At 41.4% G+C, this 12,292-nt stretch overlaps 1 protein-coding gene across 1 annotated transcript in view; it reads left to right on the top strand.

Annotated features, from left to right (window-relative positions):
- The first annotated feature begins 2,182 nt into the window (after positions 1-2,182).
- The window catches only part of LOC117508113 (vasoactive intestinal polypeptide receptor 2-like), a 106,025-nt gene continuing 95,915 nt past the window's right edge, over positions 2,183-12,292 (top strand). The window contains exon 1 of the mRNA XM_034167772.1: positions 2,183-2,436. Within this exon, the coding sequence (XP_034023663.1) occupies positions 2,377-2,436 (60 nt within the window). The 5' untranslated portion in view covers positions 2,183-2,376. The remainder of the gene's footprint in view (positions 2,437-12,292) is intronic.

The following is a 12,292-nucleotide window of genomic DNA, read 5'->3' as shown; positions in this document are numbered from 1 at the left end:
TGCCATAGGTATTAAAGGCACTGCGCTGCGGTGGTTTGAATCATATTTATCTAATAGATTACAATTTGTTCATGTAAATGGGGAGTCTTCTTCACAGACTAAGGTTAATTATGGAGTTCCACAAAGTTCTGTGCTAGGACCAATTTTATTCACTTTATACATGCTTCCCTTAGGCAGTATTATTAGAAAGCATTGCTTAAATTTTCATTGTTACGCAGATGATACCCAGCTTTTTCTATCCATGAAGCCAGAGGACACACACCAATTAGTTAAACTGCAGGATTGTCTTACAGACATAAAGACATGGATGACCTCTAATTTCCTGCTTTTAAACTCAGATAAAACTGAAGTTATTGTACTTGGCCCCACAAATCTTAGAAACATGGTGTTTAACCAGATCCTTACTCTGGATGGCATTACCCTGACCTCTAGTAATACTATGAGAAATCTTGGAGTCATTTTTGATCAGGATATGTCCTTCAATGCGCATATTAAGCAAATATGTAGGACTGCTTTTTTACATTTGCGCAATATCTCTAAAATTATAAAGGTCTTGTCTCAGAGTGATGCTGAAAAACTAATTCATGCATTTATTTCCTCTAGGCTGGACTATTGTAATTCATTATTATCAGGTTGTCCTAAAAGTTCCCTGAAAAGCCTTCAGTTAATTCAAAATGTTGCAGCTAGAGTACTGACAGGGACTAGAAGGAGAGAGCGTATTTCACCCATATTGGCCTCTCTTCATTGGCTTCCTGTTAATTCTAGAATAGAATTTAAAATTCTTCTTCTTACTTATAAGGTTTTGAATAATCAGGTCCCATCTTATCTTAGGGACCGCATAGTACCATATCACCCCAATAGAGCGCTTCGCTCTCAGACTGCAGACTTACTTGTAGTTCCTAGGGTTTGTAAGAGTAGAATGGGAGGCAGAGCCTTCAGCTTTCAGGCTCCTCTCCTGTGGAACCAGCTCCCAATTCAGATCAGGGAGACCGACACCCTCTCTACTTTTAAGATTAGGCTTAAAACTTTCCTTTTTGCTAAAGCTTATAGTTAGGGCTGGATCAGGTGACCCTGAACCATCCATTAATTATGCTCCTATAGACTTAGCCTGCTGGGGGGTTCCCATGATGCACTGAGTGTTTCTTTCTCTTTTTGCTCTGTATGCACCACTCTGCTTTTAATCATTAGTGATTGATCTCTGCTCCCCTCCACAGCATGTCTTTTTCCTGATTCTCTCCCCTCAGCCCCAACCAGTCCCAGCAGAAGACTGCCCCTCCCTGAGCCTGGTTCTGCTGGAGGTTTCTTCCTGTTAAAAGGGAGTTTTTCCTTCCCACTGTCGCCAAGTGCTTGCTCACAGGGGGTCGTTTTGACCGTTGGGGTTTTCTGTAATTATTGTATGGCTTTTGCTTTGCAATATAAAGCGCCTTGGGGCAACTGTTGTCGTGATTTGGCGCTATATAAATAAAATTGATTTGATTTGATTTGATTTACATCAACCCTGGATAAACAGTTCCACCATCCTGTCCAAGAGACAATCATCCTTGCCACCGAGAGATTGCCATGACAAGAACTCAATGCGGGACCAATTGCACCATGTCTGGTGATTTCGCCAAAGAGGAATGTTTTCACTATTACCTTAATGAGCTAACACACAGCTGTGTCATTTTGTCCCCATTTTTCTCCATTTTCTTCTTTCTTTATTGAACAACAAAGTTTAAAACAAAAACTAAAAACAAAAGGACTATTAAGCAGAAACTATAACACGTGTACTGCCACTGGGTCATATTATCACAAATATGTGTTATCAGTAATATTAATTAGAATAATGTTTATTTATAGAACCATTTCAATTCAAACATTCAAAGTGTTGCCAAAATTAAAAATGCAACAAAAATAACAAACACAATGAAAAAAAATAAAAGAATAATATTTCATTATAATAATATCTATTTATTTATTTATTACTCATTTTGTTGACAGACAAAAAAAAAAAAAAACCTTTTGGTTTTAATGCATATGATGGAAATCTTCTCCCACCAGAGGGCGTAGTTGTTATTTTTCCCCTGTTTGGAGCAGAGTGCGGCGGGAGCGCGCCCCGAGTTGACCTGTGTGAAGCGTGTCGTGGACGCGCCCGGCGCTCGACTTTGCGCGCACACCTTCTGACTGCACACGATATGATTCTGAGCTCTTTGAAAGCTTAAGTTTTATGTTTTTGTACTTTTTGTTTTTGAAGAGATTAATTATTTGATCAAGAGCGCGTTTTTAAAAAGACTTTCTGTGAATTTATTTATTTTGGACACGCAGATCTTTCATTTTCTGGCGTTTTCTCTGACTTTCCCGCATGAGGTTGTGAGTTTGTGAGTTTAAGATGTGACCATGTTCTCGACACACCGGCTGGGTCTGCTTTTGCTCGGAACCGTCTTCATCATCCACATGGTGAGTCTGAATTACTGTCATTTCATGAGAGAAATGCTTCTTCTTCTGTTTATGTCACTGTTTACAGGGTGATTTATTTTTAATTGTAAGAAGAATGTTTTTTGGTTGTTTTATTAAGATCCTGATTGCAGATCTTTTTTTTTTTTTTTTGGCTTGTGATATTCATCTTTGTTCATGCTCACTCATCTTTGATTGCTGAGCTTTGATCTTGACCTTTGAGCATAATTGGTGACCTTTGTTTATGATTGTTGACCTGTCATGCTGATATTTCTGCCTGCTCACTCTTTGAGCTCTTGTGTTTGATCATGATCTGTGACTGTAATTGCTGACCTTTGTTTTTAATTGCTGGCCTTTGATCCTGGTGTTTGTGCCTGCTCCCACATCTTTATTCTGATCTTTGATCTTGACTTTTACCACAATTGCTGACTGCTGTTTGATATTTGACGTCATGCTGATCTTTCCTCCAACTTACTCTTTGAGCACTTATGTTTGATCTTGATCTTTGCCCATAATCGCTGACCTGTCATCCTGATCTTTGTTCCTACTCACTCATCTTTGATTACTGATCTTTGATCTTGACCTTTGATCTCAATCACCTAGCTGAGATCCTAAGCCCAATCACTCATCTTTGATCCCAGTCACTTATCTTTGATCTTGTCTAGGATGTTATCATCATCATTTATTTCTCTCTGTGTGGTTGCCAACCAGGACCTAGGGCAGTTCCTTAGTAAGTCTGCCTATGTGTTTGTCTTTGATTCCAGATCAAAGAGATAAGGTAGGCTCAAGAAGATTCACCCATTGATTGGGGTCTTCAAAAAATTAAATTTTTCCTCGAACTATGGCCAACTTCTCCACCAAATTCCAATGAAATGTATGTTTCTTTGAGCTCTACATCTAGTGTCCTTGACATCGGTTAGTACCATCAAGTTAGCATTGAATTGTAATGCAGTGCTTGTGAAACTGGTCTAGATTATGCCGAGGATGTGCATCTCCAACGATGTCTTGAAGAGGTCTGTCCTTTGGAGTTTTAAAGTATGGTGGTGTACTGTTCCAATGATTGATGTCAGTGGAAACAGCTTTTTAGGAAGTAAACTGCTCCCAGAGACCTGGATGTTGTCAGTCTCCAATGCCCCCTTAGTTAGTCTAGATTTGTGTCTCACATAGTTTAGCATGATAATGATATTAGAATGATACAGTGTTTGTTGGAAGATGCACAGCTGTGTCTTTCTTCTAGTTTGAAGTTGCTGTAGGCTGGTCAACACCTGGTTTACATGAGAAGGTCTTAGGTGGAAGTTCTTTGGTGGTCAGTCATGATGAAGCGGGCAGCTCGACACTGAGACTTCACTTCTTCTACAGTAATTCTAGTGCAGGCGTCTCAAACCGTAGATGTATGCCCCTGGAATGGTTTCTTAGTATGTCCTTTTTCCACCTTGATTCTTCTCTTCAATGCGAGTGTTTGGTTTGCAGTATTGCAGGTCTTGTTGATATGAGCTGACAGTGATGTTCTAGACTAAGATATCCTGCTGACAAAGAGATTGGTTTATGTCGTATTCAACATTAAAATTAAAGCAGACTAATCTGGCTTCCATGAGGAAAAAAAATAGTTCTTGTAAGTGCAGAAAAGTGAAAGTATACATGATAAACAAATTTGTATGGGTTCAATCCAGTGACATTTAAATTTGTTGTATCAGTAAATGTAATCTTTCACTCAGGATTTGGTCTGATTTTATTTAAGTGTGCTTAACCAAAAATTGTGGTCAGTCATCACAAACGTTGCCACAAAGTTATTAGCAACACTAAATTAATGTCAGGTGTGAATGTGAGATATAATTGAACCTGTGCAGCATGTACCTAGCCTCTACAGCAGTGATTACCAAAGTAGGAGCCATGGCCACACTGCTATTACTACAGGTGGGTCATGAGAGGTCATTAAAAAAACAGATTTTAAAAAAGTCTAAAGTTTTTTATTTTAATTTTTTTAATAAAGTTGAAAATGATCTAAAGTTATTATTATTATTAATATTATTATTATTATTATTGTTATTATTACAGGTGTGTAACTTGCATTTCGGCTTTACTCACAGTTGATTTGTGGACCCCAGAAATTTAGACTACTGTATAAAGACTACTGTATGTTTTTGGTCAACTTCTTTAAGGTCCCCTTAACACATAGCGCAAATAAGTACAAATCAGGACGACTCAGGGCGCAACAGCTCGTTTGAGTGAACCGCGCAAACATCGAGCCGATGCACGATACTGCTGCGACGGTATCATGCACGCGACGGTGTCGTGTGAGCAGGAACGCAGTGCGAGCAGCTGCACCACATCGAGCCGCTGATGTGGAGAGCAATAAAATAAAAACCAGCTGTATAATTAGTGAATATCACTGGGTTGATATAAATAATACATAAAAGGGGACTCAATACAGAACCCTGCGGTTAAATAACCCTGGTTAAATAAAAAAATACCACTGTAACCTGTAAGCTCTGATTACCAGACGGAAACTTTACCAATGCACTACAATCACTGTCTTGTAACAGGAGCGTGAAATGGCTAAAATCAACAATCAGATAAACGTTTTATGATTTTGATTTTGATTAGACCAGACAGTATGATTTATCCAGTCCACAACCACCTTCGACTGTGGTTGGGGTCATTGTCCTGTTGGAACATACATTTTTCCCCCCAAAATTCAACCATCTGGCAGATGGTTGAATTTTTACAGAAGAATTCTGAAGTCATCTTCCTTCATCATTCCCTACACTTTGTTCAATGCACCAGCTCCACTTGGAACAAAACAGGTTCACATCCTGATCATCCCACCACTGAGTTTAACAAGTGGTGTCTTGGGGTTTAATGCCTCACCTTCATATTTCCAAATGTACCTCGGTTCACTGCGGCCAAGCAACTCAATCTTTGTCTCATCTGACCATAAAACTGTCCTCCAAAGGATTTTTTTTCTTTGCCCACGTGGTCAGCCCGAAACTTCAGTCAATTGTGAAGGTGTAGAGTTTGGAGCAGGGACTTCTTTCTTGCACAGCAGCCTCTCAGTCCACGGTGATGTAAATCTTGAATGACTGTTGGCAGTGACACTTTCAGCAGCTTCCAGTTCATGGCAAACCTGTACCATGGTGGTTCTTGGTTACTTCCTGACCATCTAAATCAATTTCCTCTCAGCTGAGTGAGACAGTTTGGGTCTTTTTTTCCAGATTTTGGCAAAGTGTTACACCTCCAGTAACATCTGTGGCAAAAATGTTTCATCTGATGATCTTGGTATCTGCAGGTGTTTAGAAGTGTCTCCAAAAGACATTCTTGACTTGTGTAAATCTACTATCCCCTTTTCTCTTCGAGCTTCCTGGACTTTCCTGTTGTTCTGCGTTGGTCAGTTCAGTGAGTTCTGTTAAATAAACACATTTTACTACACTACCAGCTGTACTTAATCTTCATCACAAATAGCAAGTTTAGGAAGTTGGTCTTGGCAGGTTAAAAGACATTTTGGAAGTTTTAACAGAGCTGAATTAATAATCTAAGTGTGCATTTATCATTTTAAGTCTATGTTGATGTCAGAAAATCCATAAATAAATTTTAAGCGTGGACCAAAGATGTATGTTCTACAGTCATTCTACAAACAACTTGAGCCTCGTTTTGTCATGAAATTCATGTCACGCATGTGTATAAAGTTGTGATCACAACTGCACTCAAAAAAATGGCTCACTGGATGAACTCAATTCAATTATATGCAGGATTTCCGTCTAATAAACGTATTTAGCCCCAAACTCAAACAAAGCACATTCATGCAAGACAATGTAATTTAATTTAGTTGGGACTACATACAACCCCTGGCAAAAATTATGGAATCACCAGCCTCGGAGGATGTTCATTCAGTTGTTTAATTTTGTAGAAAAAAAGCAGATCACAGACATGACACAAAACTAAAGTCATTTCAAATGGCAACTTTCTGGCTTTAAGAAACACTATAAGAAATCAGGAAAAATAATTGTGGCAGTCAGTAACGGTTACTTTTTTAGACCAAGCAGAGGGAAAAAAATATGGACTCACTCAATTCTGAGGAATAAATTATGGAATCACCCTGTAAATTTTCATCCCCAAAACTAACACCTGCATCAAATCAGATCTGCTCATTAGTCTGCATCTAAAAAGGAGTGATCACACCTTGGAGAGCTGTTGCAGCAAGTGGACTGACATGAATCATGGCTCCAACATGAGAGATGTCAATTGAAACAAAGGAGAGGATTATCAAACTCTTAAAAGAGGGTAAATCATCATGCAATGTTGCAAAAGATGTTGGTTGTTCACAGTCAGCTGTGTCTAAACTCTGGACCAAATACAAACAACATGGGAAGGTTGTTAAAGGCAAACATACTGGTAGACCAAGGAAGACATCAAAGCATCAAGACAGAAAACTTAAAGCAGTATGTCTCAAAAATCGAAAATGCACAACAAAACAAATGAGGAACGAATGGGAGGAAACTGGAGTCAACGTCTGTGACCAAACTGTAAGAAACCGCCTAAAGGAAATGGGATTTACATACAGAAAAGATAAACGAAAGCCATCATTAACACCTAAACAGAAAAAAACAAGGTTACAATGGGCTAAGGAAAAGCGATCGTGGACTGTGGATGACTGGATGAAAGTCATATTCAGTGATGAATCTCGAATCTGCATTGGGCAAGGTGATGATGCTGGAACTTTTATTTGGTGCCGTTCCAATGAGATTTATAAAGATGACTGCCTGAAGAGAACATGTAAATTTCCACAGTCATTGATGATATGGGGCTGCATGTCAGGTAAAGGCACTGGGGAGATGGCTGTCATTACATCATCAATAAATGCACAAGTTTACGTTGATATTTTGGACACTTTTCTTATCCCATCAATTGAAAGGATGTTTGGGGATGATGAAATCATTTTTCAAGATGATAATGCATCTTGCCATAGAGCAAAAACTGTGAAAATATTCCTTGCAAAAAGACACACAGGGTCAATGTCATGGCCTGCAAGTAGTCCAGATCTTAATCCAATTGAAAATCTTTGGTGGAAGTTGAAGAAAATGGTCCATGATAAGGCTCCAACCTGCAAAGCTGATCTGGCAACAGCAATCAGAGAAAGCTGGAGCCAGATTGATGAAGAGTACTGTTTGTCACTCATTAAGTCCATGCCTCAGAGACTGCAAGCTGTTATAAAAGCCAGAGGTGGTGCAACAAAATACTAGTGATGTGTTGGAGCATTCTTTTGTTTTTCATGATTCCATAATTTTTTCCTCAGAATTGAGTGATTCCATATTTTTTCCCTCTGCTTGGTCTAAAAAAGTAACCGTTACTGACTGCCACAATTTTTTTTCCTGATTTCTTATAGTGTTTCTTAAAGCCAGAAAGTTGCCATTTGAAATGACTTTAGTTTTGTGTCATGTCTGTGATCTGCTTTTTTTCTACAAAATTAAACAACTGAATGAACATCCTCCGAGGCCGGTGATTCCATAATTTTTGCCAGGGGTTGTACATATATTTATTAGATGGAATCCAATCCAATGAGTCATTTTTTTGATCACACAAACAAATGACTCATCGGATGAACTCAATTCAATAATGTGCAGGATTTTCATCTAATGTATGTATATATATATATATATATATATATATATATGAGAGAGAGAGAGAGAGAGAGAGAGAGAGAGAGTCCCAACTAATTTAAATTTAATTATCTTGCATGGATGTGCTTTATTTGAGTTGTGGCTACATATATTTATTAGATGGAAATCCTGCTCATAATTGAACTGAGTTCATCTAATGCATCAGTTTTTTTTTGAGTGCGTCTGCACTCCGTATGAGAGGTTTCACTTTATCTGCATTTTCACGCTGCTGATCTGGTGCCAGGACGTGGTGGCAGCAAGATAAGCTCCTTCAGAATGCAGACGGGGCAGTGGAAGACTCTGCAGGCAGAGGCGGCGTTAGACGGGCAGCCCTTCTTTGCCCTCACTCCCGTAGCTTTACCCTTTCTGCTCAGCAGAGAAACATATAATATGAAGAATTCTTTAGTGGCTTAAAGGAGACCTGCATTGAAAAAAATGCAGTCAGATTTTTTGAACAAAAAATGACTTACATTTACACATAAGATCCTTCTGAATGTAGTAAAGTAAATCTGGAAGCCCAGATCTGTCATTCAACGGAGAAATCTTCATTTGAAAATGGCAAATTTACAGCTAACATTTAGCCCTCCGCAAATTGTCCCTCTCATCATGGACGCTGCCGAGACGTCACGGACAAGACCCTATTGTCTTGCGGCACGTTTGGTGAGTACACATTTCTTTTATTTGTGCTTGAAAATTATTTTGGGGGACTTTTTCATATGCCCGTTTGATTGAGTGGTGTCGCATTGAAAATCTACTGTCGTTCGCCTCTGGTACCATCGTGGGATATGGAGGCGAGACCCGCAAAGAATCCCAGTCATTAAAAATATATAACCCTCTCTCAGCGTCCATGGAGCTCTGGGGCTCTGATTGCAGAGACGTGCGGTGCTGTGGATTTTACCGCAAGAAGTCTGTCCTTGCAGCAACAGGTGTACCGGCCGCTTCGCATTAAAACAGCTCCATTCAGTAGACAGAGAGGCGATGCCGGTGTTGTGCGCTGAATCTGGCACAGCACCGGCTGCAAAGCAGACACGGGCGGTGTGAGTGGTCCGCGTCGGCGGTTAACGAGCTCGTTAACGAGCCCGCAGACTTAATAAGCGCAGCGGAGGCAGAGAGCGAGAGAGGAAGAACGGCGCCCGCTGTCGATGTCGTTGCTGATCTGAGCACACAGATCTGTATCTCACATTCATTGCAGCTTACTTTTGGATGTTGAAACCAGGACGTGTATAAGTAACATTACTAACAGATAAAATCAATTTCAATGCGGGATCGGACTGAACGCGGGAGCGCGTCGTCTTGTCCCTGATGTCATGGAAATGATACGGCTGTACAAAGAGTTTTCATAGAGGGCTAAATTTTAGCTGCAAATTTGTCATTTTTACACGAAGATTTTTCCACTGAATTACGAATTTGGGCTTACAGATTTACTTTACTGCATTCACAAGGGTCTTATAAATACATATCAGCTATTTCTTTCTGAAATCTGACCACATTTATTTCAATGCAGGTCTACTTTAATGAAATTGATAAACGGCATTCCCAAACATTGTTGCATGTTTGAAGTTATAAGAACTGTGTTTTGTTTTAGTGCAGTATTCCCAGCCGCTGCACATTAGCAAACACGTTAAAAACCATTTTACATTTATCTTTGTGCACTATATGTGGGGCCGTTTGATTTTAATGAGATTTTACCTTTTTTAGCATCACAGTGGATTCAACAGTGAAAGCATTTATTGGTATGACTGGTAATTTAAACTAATCTAATATTCAAAAAGGAGGGTTGACGCAGTACTGGAGTTATTATTGTGTAGCCCGTACGTCAGAAAGAGGTGGAAATACGATCCAAGATGGGAAACTGGAGCAGCTGTCAAAGTACCATGATAGTTTTTCATTTGCTATCTGGTAATGAATCTTTGTGTGTAGAACCTTTTTCACATTACAGAGATTATGTTGTTTGTTAGACAGCGGTGGATTAAATAGTCAGTTTATCCTTTGCTGCTTTCTATTTATAGCTTTGTTTTGAGAAGCTGAAATGTAGACAGAAAAGTCTTCAAACAGAATTACAGACAGCGGCTATATAAAATCGCTAACAAGGAGAGCACCTTTTCTTGTACGCGTTTTCTGGGTTATATGTCACACCAGAATATAAATTACATGGGACTATGACTTCTAAGGCCTCTCAAATTAAAAAGACCACGACCTATATTTGGGAAATGCTGTAATTTGTATTATGCAAATGTCCTAATTTAAGTCATATTTAAAAATATGCTGCAGCACTGTTATTAGACATAAAAATAATCTGTCATGGTGCCTTTTCCATAAGAAGTGTTATTAATATGCTTTTTTAAAAAGGGGGATGCATTGGGTGGAAATTGCAGCCACAAATAAACCAGTCCTTGAACCACACCCACCACCTCTCTGATTGGCCTGTTCTATTTCCTTCTCTGCTGTGATTGGTTGCTTATATTTGTGAAGTAGCTAAGGGAGCTTGTGCTGCATTCAAAATCCTCGGAATGTCGGAAATTCCAGTCGTGCTGGAATTTTCGCTCAGAAATTCATGAGGAAATTGAGCAACATGGAGGTATTCAAGTTCTCTCATGAACAAGACCCCAAGATACTTAAACTCCTCCACTTGAGGCAAGGATACTCCACTGACCTGAAGAGGGCAAAGCACTTTTTTACGGTCAAGAACCATGGCCTCGGATTTGGAGGTGCTGATTTTCATCCCGGACACTTCACACTCAGCTGCAAACCGCTCCAGTGCAGGCTGAAGGTCCTGATTTGACAAAGCCAACAGAACCACATCGTCCGCAAACAGCAGAGACGAGACTCTGTGGACCCCCTCTACACCCTGACTGTGCCTAGAAATTCTGTCCATAAAGGTAATGAACAGAACCAGTGACAAAGGGCAGCCCTGACTGAGGCCGACGTGAACTGGAAACAGGCTTGACTTACTACCGACAGTGAAAACCAAGTTCCTGCTGCGGTCGTACAGGGACCGGATAGCCCTTAACAAAGGACCGCGGACCCCGTACTCCCGGAGCACCCCCCACAGGGCGCCTCAAGGGACACGGTCGAACGCCTTCTCCAGATCCACAAAACACATGTGGACTGGTTGGGCGAACTCCCATGAACCCTCGAGCACCCGAAAGAGGGTATAGAGCTGGTCCATTGTGCTGCGACCAGGACGAAAACCACACTGCTCCTCCTGAATCCGAGGTTCGACTATCGGTCGAATTCTGCTCTTCAGTACTCTGGAATAGACCTTACTGGGGAGGCTGAGGAGTGTGATTCCCCCTGTAGTTGGAACCCCCTTCTTAAACAGAGGGATCACCACCCCGGTCTGCCAATCCAGAGGCACTGTCCCCGACCGCCACGCGATCTTGCAGAGACGTGTCAACCAAGACAGTCCCACAACATCCAGAGACTTAAGGTACTCAGGACGGATTTCATCCACCCCAGGAGCCTTGCCACCGTGGAGCTTTCTGATCACCTCAGTGACTTCGGCCTGGGTAATGGATGAGTCTGCCTCTGAGTCCCCAGTCTCTGCTTCCTCTTCGGAAGACGTGACAGTGGGATTGAGGAGATCCTCGAAGTATTCCTTCCACTGCCCGACAACATACCCGGTCTTGGTCAACAGTTCACCACCCGCACTGTAGATAGGGTTGGTGGAGTGCTGCTTCCACCTCCGGAGGCGTCGGATGGTTTGCCAGAATTTCTTCGAGGCCAACCAATAGGCCTCCTCCATGGCCTCCTCGAACTCCTCCCAGACCCGAGTTTTTGCCTCTGCGACCGCACAGGCTGCAGCATGTTTGGCCTGCCAGTACCTGTTAGCTGCCTCCGGAGTCCCACCTGCCAACAAAGACAAGTAGGACTCCTTCTTCAGCTTGACAGCATCCCTTATCCTGGCGTCCACCACTGGGTTTGGGGATTGCCGCCGTGACAGGCACCAGAGACCCTGCGACCACAGCTGCGAGTGGCCACATCGACAATGGAGGTGGAGAACATGGTCCACTTGGACTCCATGTCTCCAATCTCCCCCTGGATTTAGGAGAATCTCTCCGGGAGGTGGGAATTGAAGACCTCGCTAACAGAGGGTTCTGCCAGTCATTCCCGGCAGACCCTCATGATACGTTTGGGCCTTCCATGTCTGACCGGCTTCCTCCCCTCCCAGCGGATCCAACTCACCACCAGGTGGTGATCGGTTG

Source organism: Thalassophryne amazonica, chromosome 1, assembly GCF_902500255.1.
Source record: "Thalassophryne amazonica chromosome 1, fThaAma1.1, whole genome shotgun sequence".
In the NCBI taxonomy this organism is placed as follows: domain Eukaryota; kingdom Metazoa; phylum Chordata; class Actinopteri; order Batrachoidiformes; family Batrachoididae; genus Thalassophryne; species Thalassophryne amazonica.
Note: the sequence above shows the minus strand (reverse complement) of the source record. Positions and strands in the feature narration are given on the sequence as shown.